Consider the following 24,635-nt stretch of genomic DNA (forward strand, 5'->3'; position numbering starts at 1 on the left):
GAAAGGGGATCAAGATCACTGACTGGCTATTACAAGGACAAAGGTTAGTGACTTAAATATAGACACACATTTAAAATACTGTGTATATATTTTAACCATTTTAAGATATACAAAATTATAATCTAATTAAAAGGGAACTGGTAGTAACTTCAAAGGTTTAATAAGATTTCGAAAGAAAACAGGCTTATTGCAAATGCAGGATCTTGCTACCTACAAACCTTTGGATAGAATTTCAACTACACCAAATCAGCTTAAAAAAAAAAAAAATCACAGAAAATGTCATTATAGAATACAAAGATGGCTGTGTAGATTTATCACACCAAAGTGACCAGCAAATGAAATACATTAAAACTATACTGTTTACATATTCTTTTTCATTAAAGGTTATTACAAGATATTGAATATAGTTCCCTGTGCTATACAAAAGAAATCTGCTTTTTATCTTTTTATACTTCAATTAAAAAACTATACTGTTTACTGTGTGCAAGATTAAAGAACAGAACCTAATCAACGACAGAACTGCAAAGACTAAATCAAATGCCAGTGAAACAGAACAGCGTGACATTTTCTCATACATAACCAAATGTAAAAATACATTTGAAATAGCTATTCTAATCCTTTACTCTTAAACCTTTCATAAGCTTCATTTTTAATCCAAAATATATCTAAACTGCAAAGCTTATTCACAGAAATGTATTATTGGTCACATTAAAAAACTGAATTAAGATTTAAAAGCAGATATACCCTTGTCCTTCCAATTTTTCTTCTGACCGTCCATCTCTTTTCACGATCTGCCCTCCAGATGCAATTACCAATTATGCATACCAACGGAAAAGCTGTAACTGCAAAAATCTACCCCCTGAGACATGAAATATCCGTTTCCTCAACCGAAGTCTGCAGTCTCCTCTGCTGCACAACTGCAGCAGGACTGAAGTCACCTGATGCCTTCTGGGTGTGGAGCAGTCTGACGCAGTGCAATCTGTAACTAGGCTACTAATACTCAGGCACTACGTCCTTCTTCTATCTGTTTATTGTTCTAATCTTTTGCTTGTTGCTCACACCAAATGGAGCTACTTTTGCAGGGGGACGGGCAGGCTACCAAAAGAAAGGAAAGAAAAGAGGGTTGTTCTTCTAGTAGAGTTAACCACTGAATCTATTTGAAATGCTTTTTAAGTCATGTGCAGTTTTTTTTGTTTTGTTTTAAGGATAGGTAAATTATGCTGCTGGTTTTCAACTTCATTTAAAACTTTAAAATTCATGGCTACCCAGTAAGATAAAAATGGACTGATCCAATGAAGGGTAGCAGCTTAAATTTCAAGCCTGGGAAATACTGAATCTCTTCCTACTTTCTCCTAAATTATCGGCATTTTGCACCCTTATGAGAGTATGAGAGGAGAATCACAAAGTCAAATTATCAATCTTTACTGAATATATATTACTTCAATAGAAAAAAGATTTTATTCAATTTCAGCAATTTCATATTTACAATGTAATGCTATGTTTTTCTTCTTTTTTAATTATGGAAATCCAGAGATGTACAAATAAACAATTATTCTTAATCATCACCTGTTCCAACTCAATCTTTCAATAAATATCTATTAGACACCATTGCAGGTACTATTAATAAACTCCTGGCTTGAGGAGAAATATTCATGTGCTAATTATATCATTTGCTTTGGGAAAATGACATAAGACCAAATCAAAATTTTATTGATAAACACAAAAACAAATCTAAGGAATTTGAGATTTTTGTTCAACTTTATAATACTGGCATTCATTCCAGTGCAGAATGTCTTGACTAAACATTAACTGATGCTACCATCTGACTTAGCAGGAAAGGCAAAATATAATGACAAATCAGTGAAATTATATTAAAATGCATGATAAGTTGAAGTATAAGGTGGAGCCTGTGTATGAAAGTACATACATCTTAAGACTACAACTACACTGAAATAGGTATATTTTTTTGAACTTGCTGGAAAACTGTGTGGGCTGCAAAATCCTTCATATCAGAAGTGGTCTGAATATCAAGGACTCAGTTCTTTCCCTCTCTACCTAACTCCAAACATAAAGCAAAGCAATCTTTAAAGACAGTCTAGTATTCTCAGCTCAAAAGTTAATATTTAACTTTAAACTTTATTTATTGGATCTCTGCATAATGTGATATTTGAGAATCCTGTCACTAAGTCATATCATGGCAAAAAATGTCTGGCCTCTCCATGCAATAATTAGAAATTCCAAACTATTCAGTAAGTATATAATATTTCCAAAATAGTATCTTCTATTAATGAATCCCTTAAGACTGAAGGCCAATAAATACTTTAGCTATAGAATAATGAACTCAAAAAACAGCACCAAAACACTGTTTTAAGTCAGAGATTACCACACTAATAGAAGGAAAAAAGATTTCTTGAGACAAATGATATTTACAACTCATATTATTCACACATTCTGGTACTTGACTTAGTTCAACAGTTTTTAAAAATCATCTGAGAGAGCAAGGATGTGTAAAACCCGTTCATCTAAACATTAAATATATTTAATAGCTCCCCGGCAGATTAAAAAGCCAAAATAGGAGCCCTAAAATTTGACCTTATATAGTGATACCTAGTTCTTTAACTTTTATGATCTTTGCAAATTTAGGCTAGTAAGTTTATAGGAAAAACTGGCTAAGATAAATCAGCTGACATTTTGCCCATTTCTTTATTATAAAGTTTTAAAAAATAGAGTGGTTTTTTTTTTTTTGGTTTGTTTTTATTTTTTATGTAGGTAGTGGGGATTGAACCCAGGACCGTGAGCAAGCTAAGCACACACTACCACTGAGCTATGTCCCTTCCCTTTCTAGAGTTGTTTCAAGTTTGGTAAACTAAGGAAAAAGTACTTAAATTTGAAAATCTGATGAGACAAATTTGTTAAAAATGTAAAGCCACTGGGCTAGGCTTATTGTAAGGATCAAATGAGTCACTGTGTACAAAAGGCCTCAGGACAGTGCCTGACAAAAAGTGGCCCTGTATAACTGCTAGCTATTTACTGTTATGATAAAAATGTAACAGTTAAACCACAAGAAGACAAAGCCTGTAAAACTCATCTAAGAAAGTACATGTATTAAACCATTCAATTCTACACAACTCAATACCCTCTAAACAGAAGCGCCCCCCTCCCCGCTACACACAAATTATTATGCTTTGCTATGTAACTATTCTCCTTCAGCTGAGAAAAATTTATATATGGATAGTTTATAGTGCCACATTAAATCCCAACTTAATGAGCAAATAAAGAATATAAATCTGTTAAAGACTTATCATTTATTTTGTTTTCCTTCAAATATTTAACATTTTGTTTAAAAAAATGAAAAAAATTATTTCAAGGATGATTTTCAAATAGAGCAGACACATCCCACATTGCTTATTTGGAATAGGAACATATTTTCCCTTCAAAATAAACGCTTCCAAAGAAGGGGTCCCCAAAAGATTCCTTTATTTATAATACAATCAAAAAAGTGCTGTCTGAATTCTAAGTCCTACTGCCTATCGTGGGTGCGAGGGGGGCGGGGACGGACGGACGACATTCTACTTTTCCTGAACTCAAAATCAGCCTTACACAGAATTTTTGAAATAAACTGTTCAGAGTTCTTGGCAACTTCTTATTCTTCAATGTCCATATCCCCGGTACCAGCCATGACAAAAAAACCAATGACCAAAACCTCCTCAAAAGCATATACCTAACTCCCTTCAAAATAGCTACATTTCTCCTGTCCTATCTCAAATCAAAACTCTCATTTTCTTAATGCACTTACCTCATTAGTAGGGAAGTTATATGATTAAATTAATTCCTACTAAAGTATAAAAAACCTCCTTTCTCTGTAACACCCTCATAAATATTGTGTGTGTGTGTGTGTCTGTGTGTCTGTGTGTGTTTGGCTTGTATCTAAGTGGCAGGATTTCAGAGTAGAGGACTGTATTTTGGAATAGGCAGCAATATGTATGTAAGCTGTAACCTGGGCCAGCTCTCCCAAGGTGGTCCTCCTTTTCCATTTCTTTCCTTCCTCCACTTCTGAACCTCTAAAAAACTCAAGTTTTTGTTTTGTTTGCTTTACAATGTTTAGAGTTCAAGGGAAATAAGTTGAGAAAGATGTGGCCACTTGGATTGGAAGTGCTACTCTCTAAATCGGGCATTGCTTGTATATAATTCGTGATAGCTAAAAAAAATTATCTCTACTTTTCAGCAATAGAAAAGATTTTTTAATTAAAAAAATATATAGCTACATAGTAGTTTTAAACTGATTTCAAAGTTTAATTATCCTGAGCTATACAAAAGTATGAAAATAAATGTATGTCTCATTACTGAAAGGTATTAAATAATTGTTTAATATCATATGCTGTAACATAATGCCCTCTATGGACTAAATTATAGCACTTCAACTTTACTGAATTGAATCTTAAGACACGAAGACTTTAATTTAGAAAATGAATGACAATACAAGTTAAAAATGACAAATAAATAATGAGCACTTTAAGGTCAATAAAAATTTCATAAAAGCTGCTTAAATGAACACTTAAAACCATTCAGAAAAAACCTGAAAGTGATACTATTCAATGAGACCAAATAAACGCTGATTTCTTATATTATAATCTAAAATAAATATACAGATATTCCAAAAGATCCAAAACATTTTTAGATTTGGAATTCAAAACTTAAACAGTCATTAGGCTCTGAACAGATCTTTTAAAACTTCTAAGTTTTCATTAAAGTACATGTCTGGGGGAATCTTAAAGGTCATTTCATAATGTTTTTAGTAACATGATATAAGCATCTGTTTGATTCAGTACAATGTGTCAAAATTCAAAATCCTTTTATAAAGTCATTTGCAAAGTCATTTATTAGTATGAAATTAGTATCCACAACTCACTAAATTTCTCTGCCCAACTGAATTTCCATATGGTCATAGAAAAGGAGGTCTATGGAATGCTCTATCTACAACACTAGATGGCACCAACACCCATAGTACAGTTGACTGTCCAACCCAAAGCATACAATCTGGCAAAAAAGGTCTCAATTTTCTGGCTCTTCCCTCGGATTGTTGCCTGGTACTAGGGAACTGTATCAGAGTATGATGTGAATAGGAAAACAACTCCAAGACCAAAAAGGCATGTGGGATAAAATGATCTCTGACCAGAATTCAAAATCAATTTTAAATAGATCAGAATGAAGGGGGAGGGTATAGCTCAAGTGGTAGAGTACATGCTTAGCATGCACGAGGTCCTGGGTTCAATTCCCCATACCTCCTCTAAAAATAAATAAATAGATAAACCTCCCCCTGCAAAAAATAAAATAAATTTTAAAAAATAGATAAGAATGAAATGTGAAGTTAAAACTATAAATTAGTATATAAAGTTTAAAAATTTCCCACATGAAAACTAAAAATGTCCACTAAAATGTAGAGTAAAATAAAAATTGTTTAGAAAACTAAGGGAAAACTGTAACATGGTAAGAATTTGCATCCACTGTATATAAAGAACTTCTAAAATCAGAAAGAGATGAACTTCTAAATTTGAAGATGGGCAAAGGGTATGAACAGGCAATTCACAAAAGCAACACAAACTGCCAATAAATATGTGGAACGTGTTCACCTCCACTAATAATCAAAGTTCAAAACAGCAAGATACTACTGTAACCTACCAAAAGCTGGTAAAAGTTTAAAAAAAATAAAAAAGCCAAGTACAGAATGTCTGGAAGGATACTTAAGTAAGGCCTAGTAGGTGACTCTAGGAAGGAGTACTAGGTAGTTTGCTAAGACAGGAAGACTTGCTGTAATTACACTTTTTGAACTCTGTATAGTGGGAAGTCATTAGCTATCCAAAAAAAAAAAAATAATAATTGTTGGTAATTAATAGAAAAATGGGTGTTTTCTTACTCCATTAGAAGGGTTAAAAATTAGTACAAGTTTTCTGACAGCCAATTTTTTAAAAAACTCTTAAAAATGCTCCTACCCATTTACCTAAGGTTTTATTTCTGGTAATTTATGGAAAAGAGTAATTCAGAGATATGTAAAACATTTAAATATAAAGAGGTTAATAACAGCATTATTTATAAATTAAAAAGCTAGAAACAATCTAAGGGTCCTAGCATACTGACTGGTTAAATTGGAATATACCCAAAGCAAGGAACACTAAGCATTAAATAATCATATAGCAGAAGAATAAAAACATGGAAATGTTGGCATTATATAGTACTAAAATTTTTTAAAGCTATAAACAATGTGTAAAGTATGATCCTAATATGGAAAAACATTTTCCACTGTATTCATAAAGTATCCATATGCATAGAAAATAGACTAAAAGAATATATTCTAAAACATTAGCAATGATTATGACTAAGCAATACAATTTTATCACAATGCTTTTCTCTATTTCTCAAATTTGCATAAAGAGCATATATTACTTCAGATTACTTCATGTACTACTGCTGTCCTGACTTCACTGATAGTAGATCCTTGAGAGAAATTCTGACTACTAAACTTAACTGAAGCTCAAGTAGATTAAAACATTTGCCCAAGGTCATACAGCTAATTGGTGATAAAGTCAGGATTAGAACTTAGGTCTGTAAGAAGCCCAAAATGAAGTTTTCAACCAAATTATATGTCTTTTATGTTTTATTTCATGTTTATTTTCAACCTGTATTGGATTCATAGTAAGCACTAAATAAATCCATACTAATTTGACAATGTCACATATTTAAGTATAATCAACTACTTTATTAATAAGTCAGTTTCTAATTTAGCTATACTGTACATTTACTAAAAGCCTTCCAGTTAAAGATATTATTACTCAATGTGTTTAACATTTTCATTTTTCTGGGTATTTAAATTTCTACTTTTATAAGATTAACTGCTCACTGTCCTAATCAAAGTCCAACTATTAATGATCAAAAGCATCCTAAATATGCTCACTAAAAATTTAACAAAAATACGTATTACCTATAATGCTTTAGTGAAAAAGCCTAAAGGCTATATAACCAATTTTTAAATTAATATAAGAAAAATGTTCTAAGTCAAAAACACTATCAAAAGAAAGCACTTATTCATGAACATATTTAAGAAGTATATGTAAACTGGCAAAAGATAATTTTCCATTCTTTACCTAGATAAAGGGGCCATTTTTCAGTGAGTTCTTTATTATGGCAATACTATTTGGTTATTCCTAGATAGCACAGAGTTTAACTATATATAATAAACAATCAACTTGTGGTTGGTTTATATTTCACTCACCAAAAGATCAGCAAAACACAATCTATATGCTCATTATGAACTGAAAATATTCTGTGCATTAGTAGCAAACCAAGCAACCAACAAACATGTACTAAGCAATCACTATCATTAAATCAAAGGTCTCAGTGGTTTAGATGGGAGACATTAGCACCTTTCTTTACCAATGACCTAACCAACAACATAGACAGCAGTTGTCCACCACAATAGTTACTCAGTCTCCACATGGAAGAAACAGAATGTTACCCTATTCTGACATCCCTATCTATGGGAGACCACGTGGAAAATGTACATGGTAACCCACTTTCCTAATTTTTTAAAAATGTCTTGCACTGGTTAATGCCCCCAACACAATGTAATAAAAGCAGCAGCACCTTGGTCGTGTGCTAAGTTTAGGACAGTAACTGCTTATTCCAAAATGGGGAAACTGAAGGGAACAAAACCTAGCTGACATCCCAGTTCTTCACCCACTCGAAAAAAGATCTGCCTTGTGGAATTAGGTAAGAACTAATACAAGTAAGACAGTTAACTGGACATCTGGAGCACAGTAGAAGCTCCAAAGTATTGTGCTTACTATGTAGCCTTGGGAAAGTTTCTTAACATCCCTAGATTTAGGTTTTGTCATCCATAAAATGGTTTCTTCTTTCAGATTATGGTGAAGACTAAATGAGATGACTACATTAAAGTGCTTGGGTGTTTAAAAGATTTCTCATAAATGGTAGTCTCCCCTTTCCAGGTAAAATGCAAAGAATTTGACTTTTCTTGGTCTTTAAAAATTCTTAAGCAAGCAAAATAAAACAAATTAATCTAACTTTATTTCAAATGACTATTATAAACACACTGAAGGTGGGGGAAAGTAGAGGGAAAGGGGAAAATAAAACTAATCCAAGTACCTTGTACTTGACTATATATACATTCAATCTTGGGCAGGGCTGAGGGAGATGGATCTGTAAAATAATCCTGAATTCTTTTATTATATTTATTATAATTATAAAACATTATGAAACTATGTTAGATGTATTCAAGGATTAAATAAACAACTAAATGTTTGGTAGTGTTAGGAGCCAAGTTCTCACTATAGAAGGAACGTACAAATACAAAATGAAGGAAGAAATCGTTCTCTGGGAATGTTCTGGAATGGAGGTATCTGTGTACTTATGATTTCATAAATATGTGTATGTGCTTATGTTCATTTGTATACGTATATAAGCACTTCCTACCTATGTCTGCTGAAAGGACTACAATGGAAAGGCCCCACACTAGCAAGGTACCGACAGCATCCAGCTCTCGATCACTAAATGGAATAAGGGATCCTTGGAGAAATAGTTAATTTCAGGCTGAGGCAGAGTGGACAAAAGATGAGCCTACAATGTTTTGCTATGCTAGAAAGAAGTTCTTTCTTTTCCACTCAAAAAGAAAGATAGCTCCATGTCTTTGAGCCAACTTGAAGGGGAGCCCTCCAAATCTGGGACAATTTACAACCAAAAAAATTAAGTATAGTAATGAATTATAAACCACTGGGGGAAATGAGAAATTTATGGATCCATACTGATAATTAATTAATTAATGGAAAAGGAGAGCTCTTAAGAGTAGAATGCCAGGGTTGACTGATAAAAGTGGAGGAAGTATCAGAACTGAAAAATCATTTTGAAAACTTAATGGTAAAGAATGAATCAAACAAGAATCATCAACAGATACTAAATCTAGGAAGGAAACTCTGATGGAGGCCAGGATATATGCATGGTCTTGAAGTGTCCCCATCAGACTGCTTATTAGTTGTCAAGGAGGAAGAAAGACAGTAATTATACAAAAAGGAAATGAGGAACCACCGTGACCAGATGGTCTAAATTAACCTTATCAATGAGGGACTGACAGTAAGTACTTCCAGATAGATACCATAAAGAGGGGCACTACATCATCTTCATTTTGGCCATGAATTCATAAACTCAACCTAATCACTAAGAAACATCAGACATGCAAAATGAGGAATGTTCTACCAAAAAGGGAGAAGGGAAAGGGCCTGTGTTCTTCAAAAATGTCATAAGAGATAAAGACTGGAAATATTCCAGATTCAAAGAGCCAAAAGCAACATAACAACTTAATGTAAAACTTGGCTTTTGACTGGACCTTCCAGTAGAGGACAATATAAAGAACAGTATTGGGTCAAGTAACACAACTGGAATATGGGTGGTAGATTAGAAAAAAGTATTTTATCAATGTAAATTTATAAAGTTAATAGCTGTGCTGAGGTTATGTAAGAGAATGTCCCCTTCTGAAGTACTAAGAAATAAAACAGAATGTATATAACTTACTCTTAAATTGTTCAGAAAAAAAGGATGTATCTATGTATCCATATTCATAAAAATAGATCATAAATAATAAAGCAAATGGGGATATGTTAGTAGGTAAATTTAGATGAAGAGTATAAGACATTCTTTGTACTAGTTTTTTGCAATTGTTTTTAAGTTTGAAGTTATTTCCATATGAAAGTTAATTTTTAAAAAGCAATTATCTTTTTTTTAAAGTCTTCTAAATGATACCACAGGTTTAAAAAAAAAAATCTGCTTAATTCCAGTCACAGAAAATTTAGCATATAATGTATCAAACTCTCCTTCAGCATAGATTGGTTTTTCAGTTTAGTTCTGAATAAACCTGAATGTTTCTTTTCACTTAAGTCACCCAGGGCCAGTCTGCAAATCCATCTAGGTCCCTAGTTTCAAGTGAGGAGGTTTCTATATACTGACCATAACATACATATATATACATGACATACATATATATACATACACATGTATGTGTGTGTGTGTGTATGTGTGTGTGTGTGTATATCTGCCCCAAATATACCAAAACAGGATCTGGAAAACTTTAATCATATTTATATAAATAAACAGTTCTCTATGTTTACTCACAATTGTTAACTGTAACTTTCAAAGGATTATCTCTTTGTGAAGCCATTCGTAATACCCCAAAGAAGAGCTAGCCTCTCTGTTCCCTTAGTGTGTGTTGATGGTCTTCCACTTCCAATCATTATATACTTATATTCCTAAACCATCAGTCTGTGACAAACTGAGACTTCCATGTTTCATCTGAGAAAAACATTTTAATTGTCATCTGGTAGTGCTGCCTATCAGTTAACTATTCCTTTCAGAAGTTTCATTATCTGGACCTATAGTAGTATAAATCTACACAATAATTAGAATATTCTAACTTATACATTTTTATTTAAAATGAGTGGAAAGTGAAAAATTAAAGTGCCAGTGATAGCCATAATATATTTTAAACAAAAATGGAAACCATCAGGGTACCAAAAACAGATCTTTAGCTACAGATTTTTTTTTAAAAAGTAAACAGAGAACATATAGGAAATACTGAGCCTCTAAACAATAAAGTACAGTGAAAGAAAAAGAACAAATGTTCTTAATTATGAACTGAGAAAAAGCAGCATTTATATTTAATTATTAAGAATAGTTTGATAAAATAACTTTATCAAGGCAAAAGAGGAAGACTAGTATTCATTTTTCTCATAACAAGTTGTATTCAAAAATATCAATAAGGTATCAAAGTCTGCACCATAATATCCTGCTCATTTGTCTTACAAAATCAGTCTTTCTTCTCAAAATTAAAACAGAATTCTGTCTACAAATGTCATTTCAAGAAAACAAGGAGAGCAAATTGGAGCTAATAAATTATCTGAGGAAGTTTTATTTATTATTTAATACTTATCAATGTTTTCATGTTTAACTGTATATTCAATAATAAGACCCAGAATCTTTTTTTAAAAACACCTAAATATATCATAAACAAAGATACAGAAAATCATTAGTCAAGAATAGAGCCTTCCAATGGTAATCCTGTCAGTCTCTTGCTGCATTTTGGTACATGTGACTTCATTAACACTGAGCCCACATTTTCAGGAAGACAGGGAAGCACCTGTACCCTTATAACACATATTATAATGTTTAGCTATGTTCTTACCAGTCTGTCTCCATCAGCTGACAAAGTTGCATGAGGGCAAGATTTTGTCTTAGTCTTTATTCCCCCCCACACACACAATTAGCACACTGCTTAGTATAAAGCACACTAAACTACTTACCTACTTAAAATTAAGTCAAAGAAACCATCAAGTTGCAAGGACCTAATATAATCCCCTTCCTTTTACAGAAAATGAAACTAACCTCGAGACAGATAAAGTGGTTGTCAGTGGTACAGCCAAGACTAAAACTCATGTTATCTATATTATTTTTACTACACCACACTGGTTTCCCTTTCCATGACTTTTGTAGAGTAGACACATTTAGTGTATCCAAATAATTTTCTATTCTCTGGTTAGCTGCTATGATAGTTCATATCAAAAGTTTGAGTAAAAGCAGCATAGGTCACAATTTCTCACAGAAAAGACATTAGTAACTATTTTGTAAAGAACTATTATAGCAATAGTTCAACTATTGCTTATACTTCCTTATTCAATCATCCCCTACTTGGTCTTCAAAGGCTCTGCCCTCTTTTCTTTCCTTAATTCTAAACTGGCTACAGGCCAAGATCCTAGGTCTAGTAAAGCCAACCCAAGAAAAAGCTGACTTCTGAAATACCTGAGTGCCCCCATGTACCAGAGGACTGCTAGCATTAAGTTTTGAGAGGGAGTGTCAGGGTAGAGGGAACTGGACAGCACAGGCTGTTAAAACAACTGCTCACACATCACTGCTTATCCGTGGTCTTCACCCATGCTTTCATCACCATGCTGCTCTGGGCTTCCCAGACGCTTCCCTACTGTTCTCTCCTATACCACTTGGCTGTGCTGTTTGAAATCCCCATTCCCCTATGAACCACCTCTAACCTTCAATGTCTTTTGTGAATATTCCTGCCATTTTACGTCCGTTCACTAAAACCTGGGTCTTCCCTGAGGATACTGCTTTCCCGTGGAACTCTCTAAATGGAGACTTTTTATTCTCCTATACACTACGCACCTAGAGAGAGGAGGAGAGGCCAGTGCTCTTCTTGTTCACCAATGCTGTTTCCAGACTACTATTTCAGGGCGCTGGGCAAAAACCTTAGCTATTTAGCTACGTCTTTCTTTCCTTACTGCTTCTATCTACCACCCTGCCAGTTGCCTCACTGCCCTTTACCAAAGTCTCTTGTCCCTAGCTCCTAACCTTCTTTTCCAACCCAAGTCCTGCCATCATCCTGGGTGACTCCAATGTCATGTGTAAGAGTAATCCAACATCCTGGCTTCACAGTTTACTTCACCTCACCTCTAGCAACCTCTGCCCCACTCAGTTTTAGCCCTTGCCTCATGTCCAAACCCTGGACATTATAATCAACCTGGAATTCTAAATTCAACATCTAACACATATATACACACACATAATCCTACTTTGACCACACCTCCTATCATTCTGGTGTTCGTATTTTCACTCCTACTACTCTTGCTTCTTAGATCTAATTTAGAACTCGAGTTCTTTGACCTTCTACTTTCTTATCTATCAACTGCCTCTCCTCTCCTCTTTATATTCTTCAACTTAGATGCCACAGTCCAGCACATCAAACTACGCTTGCTACTATCCTTAACTCCTTTGACTCATTGTCCTTCTCTGGGCCCATCTAACAAAACACAATCTTGAATTCATACAAGCATTTACCTTCTCTGAACCCATATCCAGGCGATTGGGCACAGTCAAAGAAAAGTCACCCTACCACACAGACCATCCTTCAACCTTGACTGGGCTCCTAGTGCAATACCTTTGCTTCCCTAGTCAGAAGGTATCTCAGATCTCCACCCAAGCATGTTCCAGTTCATTCTCAACAAATGACCTAACATACTTTTTTAAACAATAAACACAAATCATCAACTTCCAGCCATAAAACCCTAGCAGTATCAACAGCTATACTTTTCCTTCCACTCACTACAAGTCTTTCAAAATCCTTCTTCCTCTATATAATTTGTCCATCTAAATTCTATATCTCATTCCATCCCCTGCTGACTAAGTGCACCTTTAATCAGACTTGCACTCCTACCTTCCTCAACCTCGTACTTTCCCTCGTGCCTGCTAACACTTTCTCCATTCTCAAACTTCTTAAAAATTGTCAACATTCAGTAGTTTGCTCAAGTCCCATTCGTGCCTCAACTCAACGCTAGCCCAGCCCACTCACACTACCTGCCACTGACATGACAACACCTTCCTTCCCTTTTGACAAATTCCTAATCCTTTTCTCAACTGAGCTCTCTTGTATTTGATTATGTTGACCAATTCTTCTACCTTTAAATCTTCCTCTTCCCTCTGATCTCCCTAATTAATGTCTGTGACTTTTAATTACTATCTCTGAGCCCATAGTAAATATACACACAGCCAAGGTCTCTCTCAAGAGCTTCATATGTACAATATCCATCATTCTTGGATATCTCTTGGTACCTTAATAGCAACATTTTCAAAACTGATTTTTGTCCCATTAAGCCCATGTTATTTTGTTATGTTCCCTAACTCAGTTTCTCATACTGCCATCCATGTATTTGAACACACAAGGAACCCAGATTTCCTGGTTGGTAAGCTTTAACTCCACCACTTATCTTGCATGTCTGATTCCAATCAAAAACTAAGTACTGTCTCCTTGTTCATCCCACTGTCTCAATTTTCATCAACTCCTCTTAGACTATAGAAACAAACTCTAAACTGGTCTCTATGCCACTAGTACTACCTATCTTCAGTACATAGATATATTCAGTAAACACACAGTAACCACTACATATTTTTTTATAGAAAGCACATCTAAATTAGAATGCTAAATAAAAAACACATGTATAATTCACTTTACATAAATCAGGTATGTGGGAAATGTAGAGTCAAAAGAAAAATGAGAAATCAGTACTTTTTAAAAGAATTCATAATAGCATATCTCAATTTACACTTAACGAAATGTCTACTACTCAATATGCTTATCTTTATATCTATTACTGGAAGTTACTGCAGTATATTGAAATAGAAATATGTTACAGAAACCTTTCATTAAAAATTTAAAATAAAGGAATTTCTGGGAAACAATAAATACATCTGACAATATTCTGTTTTAATACCTCTTGCTCTTCATGCTATCAGGAAACACTGAAGAGAACAGACATTGAAGCCAATTCTAACAAAAATTTTTTTCTAGTTCCATGGTACAATATAAAAATGACCAATGAATAATTATGTGGAAAAGTTAAGAGCAAGGATGAGTGATGAGTGCAAGAGTACAAAAAGCACTGAAACGTTTAACTGAGGCAGTGAAAAATTCTTATCAATGTGATATATATTAGACATTAGAAATGCAATATATTACATAAAATGTAATGGAATGTTCTATAAGTCAAAAGGTGGTAAGAAAACACAAAATAATGTATGGATTGATTACCTGAAGTTTTACTGAGCTCTGCTGAAAATATAGCAGATGGCAATCTGTTCTCTTTCTCTATATCAGAAGGAAGTTTTTTCTCAGCTTCTTTCACAAGAACTTTGGGTTTAACTATACTGCCTATTTCTGTTTGAGCAGCCAAAGGAGAAACATCTGGAGGCAGTAAGGGCACCTTTGAACTATCGGCCCTATCTTTGGAGAAATCATCTGGAACATGACCTTTATCTTCATCTTTAGGTTGTACATTCTTGAAAGGTAGGTCATGGGGTAATTCTGAGCAAGGCAGTAACACAGCTTCATCTTGGACATTAGCAATTTCACTTTTGTGGGATACATCTAGGTCAGTGTATTCCCTGGCTAATGTAGGAGAAGAATCTGCTTTAGAACTGTCAAATGTAGGGAACTCATCTATAATCTCAATTGGAGATGAATCTGAAAATGTTTCACTATCTCTTATTTTTGCTTCCTTAGTAATGAATAAGCCATCATTTGAATAAACTGCAGTACTGAGCTCCTCCATCTGCAAAGGAATTTTCTCCTTTTGGGTCAATGTTGAAACTTCATCAGGTGGTAAGGTATCTTTTGTGGTATCTAAACTGGGCTGAAATGATTCCAAATATGGCTTTCCCCCTTCAGGTGATGGCGAAGTACTGAGTTTTCCCTTGTTTTCATGTTCTATTATCATTGACTGGGATGAACTTTCAGTGAGGTTTTCCTTCACAAGTATTACAGCTTCATCTTGTTTTTGTGAAACTTCAGGTATTGAATCATCACTAAATAAGTCAACTGGTTCAGAATCAGGTGAAGAATCTTCAACTAGCTCAGAATGATCAGGCACCGGCTGTGCAACTTTTGCTATTTCTGAATAACTAGAGAAATCTGGAGTTGGTTCAGTAGAGAGCTTTGTTTCTTTAATTAAATCACATGCAATAGATATATAAGGAGCTTCTGTTTCTTGAACAGCTACACTAATACTTTCAGGCTCTTTAATTTCTTCCTTTATTCCTGGTGCTTTTTGTAGTGATACACTCACAGCCTCTTCATATGGTGGGGGATTTTCAGGCTCAAGTTTTATGCTTTCATAATTAACTGAAGGAGGAGCTTCTAATGGTGATGAACTGGGCTGCACTGCAGAAGCACCAGCACCAGGCACTATAGAATTTAATGGTGCTTCCATAACAATGTCAGGCAAAACTGGCGAAGGAGTAGCTTCAGATTCTTCAAAGGACGGGCATAGTTGTGCTACAGGGTAAAGTGACTCCTGCATAGCTTCTGAAGTTTGAACTAAGTCCATTTTTGTTTCAAAGGCAATTTTTGTACCTGTAGCTTCATTCAATTCACTTTCACATGCTTCCTGTACTAAATCTGGGGTTAGACCTTCAGGCATGTTTGCCACTACTTCCTCAGTCACCTTTGATAAATTATCTGTTGTAACATAATCTGTCTTACACTCCTGTGTTGCCGCCAGGAAAGGGTCTGATGTTTTGGTGCTAGCATTCTTCTCTGTTACAATTTGGGCCTTTTTTTCTTCTATTTTCTTTTCATCTGTCTTATTTTCTGAAGTAGGATCTTCCAACAAAGGAAAAATGTTTGTTGAAATGTTTTCAGTTGTTGCTGGGGTAAAGGGAGCGCATGTGATATATGCTCCTGAACCATCTTTTATAGCTTCTGGTGTACTGGGAAAGGAAGTATCGTCATTACTGCTTTCACTATCTTTTTCATGATTTGTTTGTTCAAGGCTATCTGAAAAACGTTTCTTATCCATTTTACTTTCCAATTTGCTCTCTATATTACCTCCAACAGCCAACATATCACTGTCTTGCTTATAAGTATCTTTTACTTCCCATACTTGCTCAAATGGTTTGAAGTCTGCATATTCCTCCCTCAAAGGAGCTTCTGCTGCAATTCCTTTTTCATTAAAACTGTCCTTTGTTTTTTCTGGAGACATAACTCTGTCTTCTTTAACTGATTTGGTAAGGACTACAGGTAACTCCTGCTGACTATGAAGGATTTTATTACTAACTAAGTCCTCTTCCTCATCTTTATTCTTCATCATTATTTCTTCCCTAGGATATGCTACGATTATGGCAGATTCTGCTTTTGGGGAGCCACTAAGTGATGATCCCATTTCTGAGTATTCCAATTCTGAAAACTCGGTTAAATTTCTGTCTACAAATAGTTTTTTTGCCTTCTCAGAGAATTCTTTAGAAGCTTCATCTGAAATTTCTTGAAGCGTTCCTTCAGTAGGTAGTACTGCTGGTAAATTACCAAGGTATTCATGTTCTTTGAAAGAAGCAGCTGAGAGAGACAGAGAAGGAAGAGAAGCAGCAGTTTCAAGCAGGACAGATGGAAAATCCTCTTGACCAGTGGAAACAGTGTTACCTGGCTGCTCCTTCAAATCCATAATTTTTTCTGTGACCATGGACAAAAAGGAAAGTTAGAGAATGCCAGTGTTCTCAGAGGTAATCCAAGTTTTATGACAGATTCAAAATAGTGTTAGTAAAGACTTACTGTTAACTAAAATTAAATGCTAATTAACATTTAGTTAATAAATAATCATCAAGTAGACTGAATCGTTACTGAAAAAAATTAAAACTATTGTCAATAAAACATGTGCAAGACTACAGAAGCAATTATATGCCATGCAAAGACATCAAGTCTTTGAGGAAAACCTCACGTACAATTAAATGAGAAAAATTACTTTTAACTAGTTTGAGAGGAAGAAACAAGGAATTGAGAAGAGAGTTTGGTTGACAGTATAGGAAAGAAAGGGTCCTGGATAATTAAATGCCATAGACTGGCATTCATTTCTATGAGAGCCTGACAACTATAAGCAAGTGAACTACATTTGGTGACAATGACCAGTCAATATGTAAACATAAATCAAGGGTCTAAGAATTCCTTACAATTTCCAATTATTAATTGGGTTTCTACCCATTTCTCTCTTGGTCATAGCATATAAAATGCAAATTTCAACTTTGTCGGTAGATAAACATTCTTGGAACCATGCTGATTTTAGTATATTCAAAATACTAGGCACAGAGTTAACATAACTAAAAAGTTAAAGTTAGAATACACAGAGGATAAAGGCTAGCAGGAAGAACTTGCCTGCAGAGGAGTGTATCACAGGCTCAGATGCAGCAGGAAGAGCAAAAAGTGTCTCATCTGAAAAACAAATAGAATATAACCTCAGGAGAAATAAAGACAGAGTTGAAAGGAGACTAAAGATAAGAGGAGCAAGCAAGGGGTTCAGTTTGTAATGAGTTAAAACAAAACTTTACCTACAGAGAAAAAGCCAAGACAGAAAAGAAAAAGTAGTACCATTAGTAGCATCATTAATCCAGATTAAATTATATATATTATAAAGCTGATTAAATGATATCTATAGAACCTAACATTTTTCAAAAGGCAATGTGTTTATGTTAAAGAAACTTCATAAGCCAAACTGGTTTTAAGATACTAAATTTCATTTATCATACTGCATCCAAAGCTTTTACTCACATTTTCAGAGAGGTAAATTATCTTACCATTATCAAGCCAAAAATTTAAAAGATGCATTTGAATAAAATTAATAACTACTCTTGCTTAATCTTTTTTTACTGGCATTATTCAATTCAGAAAACACTTTCAGAATTCACAAATATTCTCTACTTGTTATTCTAAGTGATTTACATGCAAGAACTCATTTTACTCCTTTCAACCCTTTGTTGTTAAGTGTTATTGTTAACAGCCTCCATTTAACAGATTAAAAAAAAAAAAAGTGACAGAGAAGTTAAGTAGCTCACTCAGTAAGTAGTGAGACTCAGGCAATTCAACTCCAGAGCCCACTTTCTTAACCCCATATGTTATACGCTATAAATTGAATACTTGTGTTCCCCCAAATTCATTATGTTGAAGCCCTAAGATCCAATGTGCTGTATTTGGAAATGGGGCCTTCAGAGATAATTAGGAATACATGAGGTCATGAAGGTGGAGCAACGGTCACATGGAAAGGTCATATGAGCACACAGTGAGAAGGCAGCCACCTATAAGCCAAGAAGAGGCCTCAGAATGAAACCTAACTTGCCTACACTTTGATCTTGGACTTCCTAGCCTTTATAACTGTAAGAAATAAAATTTATGTTACTTAAGCCACTTAGTGTATGGTATTTGGGTAAGGCAGCCCAAGCCAACTAATACTCTGTATATTGATATATTAACCTTGCACGATGCCATTTTATACCTGCAGTTGGGATAGCTTCAGCTAAAGATCTGTGGTTTACACTAAAGAAAGGCCTCTAGCAAAAGACATTTTGAAATAGCCTGAGTGATGACAGGAGGTATTCCTTTAGTATAGACGACCTAACAAATCTGAACACTTCTATCTGGAAGAACAAGCTAGACAAGGCTGATCAATAGAAAAAAAATCAGAGATGTGACTATCATGAACACAGACTTGCCTTCCAAGGGCATTCCTCCTGTTGAATAGGTGAGTTAAATTCACAATGTCACATAAACTTTAGACAAATTCATACTAGGCATGATGTCATATCTAAAGGATTCTTAGATGAGGTGGTAAAGGGAAATCCATTTAAGAGTCTCCTGTAACCTAGAACAATAGGTTGGACGGGCCACTCATCTAAACCAGTAAGACATGCTGCCTTATGAGATTTTATAAAATGTACATATATGTAGATACACTTATATATCATAAAAGTTACCAAATCCTAAGGCTAAAACACCTAAAAACCCTTTATTTCTTGTTTTGAAAAAAAACTGACTTTGTTCTTCCTTTTTCTGTTAAAAAAAAAAAAAAAAAAAAACCCTGACTTGACTTTCACAACTGAATAAACTATTTTATAATCAGAGATCCTATATTAAGTAAAAAGTATAACATTCTGAATTACTGAGATATGTTATATATACTTATAATACTAGGCTTACAAGAAAGATAAACAAGTCCCCCTTTCTATGATCTACTCATAACGCCAAATTCTAACTACTGAATGAAATTAAAACCTTAGTCATCAATCTCATTTGTGCTGTCTGAACAGAGCACCAGAAGAAATAAATAGTAAGGATTTAATTATATGTACAGTAAGTAAAAACATAATGGTATGTTTTTTAAAAACTTACCAAGTTTTCACTAAAAAATAGGCAAAAGGGAAGCCAGAGATCTCCTATTAAGTCTTTCCTCTACAGCCATCAAATTAATACTGCTAAAAGGATAATTTTATATATTTTCTTGCTTGAAAACATTTAAAAGCTCCTGGTTATACATTGAGTTATACCAAAAACAGTCAGATATGAGGCCCTGCACAATATAGCCCCAATTTACCTGTCTAAACTTATCTCAACAGCTCCTTACATGTCATCTATGCTAACCAAACTTCTTCCTAACCAAACCCATGCTTCCCCCTCCTTCATATCTGAATGTTGACACCCAGTGAAGTTCAAATTCACCATATTCAGCCTCACTAATTTTCTTTAAAACTTATTTTAAGTCCTTACCTTATTTTTGTTAATTTCCCACCACATTTCCAGTTACCTAAGCTCAGAGAATGAACTTATCCAAGGTCACATAGCTTAAGTTAATGACAAAGCTAGAAAATTATAATTTAACTTTGTCACTATAATCAGATAAACAATTATTTGCTTATTACCCTCAGTAAAATGAATAGAATCACTGAACTACCTATAATGACAGTATGAAAAATGCACACCATTCACAAAACAAAAACATTTTCCAAATGATCTATTTTCTCAAATTGGCCCTAATGCTAGGTTCTTTTCCTTACCTAAACCTAAAACTACAATATAAGTTTAGACTGTTTCAGGGCTACATATTTTGAATGCTAATTACTTCCATCACGTAAGAATCAGTTTCAAAATTATTCACTAAAGAGATTTCTTTTATTTTTTTAAAGTAAATCATTATTTTAAAAAGTAAAAATGGCATCAGTTTTAAGTTTATTACTGCTCAATTCAAAAAACACGTATGCTATCACAATCTCATCAATGTCCACACATTCTTATACTGAGTATTTTCCTTGAAATTGTTCACTTTAAAATTTATTAATCAAAAGTATAATTGGTCAGTAAAATCATACCTAATTTAAAGAACAAGGAAAATAAACTACATTTAATATCAAATAGAAGAACTGTGCTCTTAGCTAGAAAAGTAATTTTATCAGGCTAACCCAACATAACTGTAAAAGCGGGCAAAATGTATGAAGCAACCATCCTGACACATTGCGCCACAGGCAGTACAAGGGTGTGATTCCTGAGAAGAGGGAGGCACACCAGAGGCTTTCTGTCTGGAGGCACTTTCTGTTTACAGCACATGGAAGAGGGGCCCAAGAATACTTCACTCTTGCTGAGCTAAGGAGGCTGTCCGGAATTTGTAGGGCAGGGTGACATACAAAGGAAAGTTTCAGAGAAAAAGAAGCTCCAGAAATCTGGATAGAGGTTCCCTTTAAAACTTTGGCTGAATACTATGCTGCACATACGCAGCCCGAGGCTTACTAAGACCCAGCAGGCAAATCTATGATAGAATTGTGAATTGAATGGGTATTCTGGAGGTCAGACTGTGCTGGAAGACCTGACCTAAAAGTTTTGTATGTTTGACAGAATTCGCCAGTGAACCCATCTGTTCTTGGACTTTTGTTTGCAGGGAGGTTTTTTTCTTTTATTGCTGATTCTATTTCACTTCTAGTGATTGGTCTGTTCAAATGATCCATTTCTTGATTCAGTTCTGGTGGACTGTATGTTTCTAGAAACTTGTCCATTTCTGCTAAGTTGTCCAATTTATTATCATATAGTTGTTCATAGTATTCTCTTAAGATTTTTTGTATTTCTGTAGTGTTGGTTGCAATCTCTCCATTTCATTTCTTATTTTGTTTATTTGTGCACTCTCTCTTTTCTTCTTGGTGAGCCTGGCCAAAGGTTTGTCAATTTTGTTTATTACTCTTTCAAAAAACCAGCTCTTGGTTTCATTGTTTTCTTTTTTTTTTTTTAATTTCTTACTTATTTCCTCCCTGATCTTTATTATTTCTTTCCTTCTGCTGACTTTAGGATTTGCTTGTTCTTCTTTTTCTAATTCTTTTAGGTGGTAGGTTAGGTTGTGTATGGGGAATTCTATCAAACATACAAAGAAGAGCTCATATCAATCCTTCTCAAACTCTTCCAAAAGACTGAAGAGGAGGGAATACTTCCAAACTCATTCTATGAAGCCACAATCACCCTAATACCAAAGCCAAACAAAGACACTACCAAAAAAGAAAGCTATAGGCCAATATCATTGATGAAGATAGATGCAAAAATCCTCAACAAAATATTAGCAAATAGAATCCAACAACACATAAAAAAGATCATACATGATCAAGTTTGGTTCATCCCAGGGACACAAGGATGGTTCAACATACACAAATCAATGTGATACACCACATCAACAAGAGAAACAACAAAAAACACATGATCATCTCAATAAATGCAGAAAAAGCATTTGATAAAATTCAACACCCATTTATGATAAAAACTCTTACCAAAATGCGTAGGGAGGGAACATATCTAAACATACTAAAACTTTTTATGACAGACCTACAGCCAATACTCAACAGTGAAAAACTGAAAGCCTTTCTGCTAAAATCTGGAACAAGACAAGGATGCCCACTCTCACCACTTCTATTCAGTATATACTGGAAGTCACAGCCATAGCAATTAGACAAGAAAAAGAAATAAAAGGGATCCAAATTAGAAGAGGTAAAATTGTCATATGCAGATGACATGATACTATATATAGAAAACCCTAATGGTTCCACACAAAAACTATTAGAACTAATAAAAGAATTCAAGATTAACATACAGAAATCAGTGGCATTTCTTTATGTTAACAATTAAATATAAGAAAGGAAAAGTAAAGAAACAATCCCTTTTAAAATTGCATTAAAAAAAAAAAAAAAAAACTTAGGAATAAATCTGACCAAGAAAGTGAAAGACTTATGTGGAGAACTACAAAGCACTGACTAAGGAAATTAAAGATGACTTAAAGAAATGGAAAGGTATCCCATGTTCTTGAATTGGAAGAATTAATATTGTTAAAATGACCATACTATCCAAAGCAAACTACAGATTTAATGCAATCCCTATCAAACTACCCAGGACATTTTTCACAGAATTAAAATAACCCTAAAATTTACATAGAATCACAGAAGTCCCAGAATTGCCAAAGCATTACTGATGAAAAAGAATGAAGCTGGAGGAATGATCCTCCCTGGTTTCAAACAATACTACAGAGCTACAGTAATCAAAATAGCATAGTATTGGAACAAAAACAGACATATGGATTAACGTAACAGAATAGAGAGCCCAGAAATAAATCCACAAACTTTTGGTCAATTAATCTTTGACAAAGGAGGCAAGAACATACAATGGAGTAAAGACAGTCTCTTCAGCAAATGGTGTTGGGAAAACTGTACCGCTGCATGTAAATCAATAAAGTTAGAACACTCCTCACACTACACACAAAAATAAACTCAAAATAGCTTAAAGATTTAAACATAAGACACTATAAACCTCTTAGAAGAAAACATAGGCAATACATTATCTGACATAAATCGCAGCAATGTTCTCCTAGGACAATCTACCCAAGCAATAGAAATAAAAGCAAAATAAACAAATGGGACTTAATTAAACTTACAAGTTTTTGCACAGCAAAGGAAACCATAAGCAAAACAAAAAGACAACCTACGGAATGGGAAAAAAATTTGCAAAAGATGAGACTGATGAGGGCTTAATTTCCAGAATAAATAGCTCACACAACTTAATAAGAAGAAGACAAACAACCCAATCCAAAAATGGGCAGAAGACCTAAACAGGCAATTCTCCAATAAGGCATACAAATGGCCAATAGGCACATGAAAAAATGCTCAGTATCACTAATTACCAGAGAAATGCAAATCAAAACTATAATGAAGTATCACCTCACACCAGTCAGAATGGCCACCATTCAAAAGTCCACAAACGATAAATGCTAGAGAGGGTGTAGAGAAAAGGGAACCCTCCTACACTACTGTTGGGAATGTAATTTGCTGCAGCCATTATGGGAAACAGTATGGAGATTCCTCAAAAGACTAAAAATAGACTTACCCTATGATCCAGAAATCCCACTCCTGGGCATATATCCGGAGGGAACCTTAATTCAAAAAGACACATGTACCCCATGTTCATAGCAGTACTGTTTACAATAGCCAAGACATGGAAACAACCTAAATGTCCATCGACAGATGACTGGATAAAGAAGCTGTGGTATATTTATATGATGGAATACTACTCAGCCATAAAAAATAAAATGTCATTTGCAGCAACATGGATGGACATGGAGAATGTCATTCAAAATGAAGTAAGCCAGAAGGAGAAAGAAAAATACCATGATATCACTTATATGTGGATTGAAAAAAAAAAAAAGACAGACAAACTTATTTACAAAACAGAAACAGACTCACAGACATAGAGAACAAACTTATGGTTACTAGCCAGGGAAGGGGTTAGGAAAGGATAAATTGGGAGTTTGAGATTTGCAGATACTTTTATACATATATATATTAACAAGTTTATACTTTACAGCACAGGGAATTATATTCAATATCTTGTAGTACCTATAATGAAAAAGAATATGAAAATGAATATATGTATGTTCCTATATGACTGAAGCATTGTGCTGTACACCAGAAATTGACACAACATTGTGAACTGACTATAATTCAATAAAAATATATAAAATAATAATAATAGTAAGAAAAATAAAAGTTTTGGCCAGCCAGAGCAGAGACCTCATGAACACCCCAAGCATAAAAATGAGATTCCAGAAAAGGCACACATTAAGAGTGGGACTGCTATATACATACAGTAAGGGATACTTTGGCCAAGAGTCAGTAAAGTGTGGTTCATGGGCCAAAGTTGTACCAGAAGAAGTCATGTCCATTCATGTGATGTATTGTCTATGGCTACT

The 24,635-nt window shown here is 34.3% G+C and overlaps 1 protein-coding gene across 5 annotated transcripts in view; it reads right to left on the reverse strand.

Moving 5' to 3' along the window:
- RTN4 (reticulon 4) overlaps window positions 1-24,635 on the reverse strand; it is a 71,928-nt gene that overhangs the window by 31,794 nt on the left and 15,499 nt on the right. The window contains exons 2-3 of one of the 5 annotated variants that reach the window (XM_045514349.2): window positions 17,756-17,812; window positions 14,648-17,059 (exon numbers count right to left, since the gene is read on the reverse strand). The exons of 1 other annotated variant lie outside the window; for it this stretch is intronic. In XM_045514349.2, coding sequence (XP_045370305.2) covers window positions 14,648-17,059; window positions 17,756-17,812 — 2,469 coding nt within the window. Of the gene's footprint in view, window positions 1-744; window positions 969-14,647; window positions 17,060-17,755; window positions 17,813-24,635 lie in introns of those variants that run through there. 3 more of the 5 variants (XM_074341144.1, XM_074341145.1, XM_074341147.1) reach the window with 3 other exon arrangements.

Source organism: Camelus bactrianus, chromosome 15, assembly GCF_048773025.1.
Source record: "Camelus bactrianus isolate YW-2024 breed Bactrian camel chromosome 15, ASM4877302v1, whole genome shotgun sequence".
Taxonomy (NCBI): Eukaryota; Metazoa; Chordata; class Mammalia; order Artiodactyla; family Camelidae; genus Camelus; species Camelus bactrianus.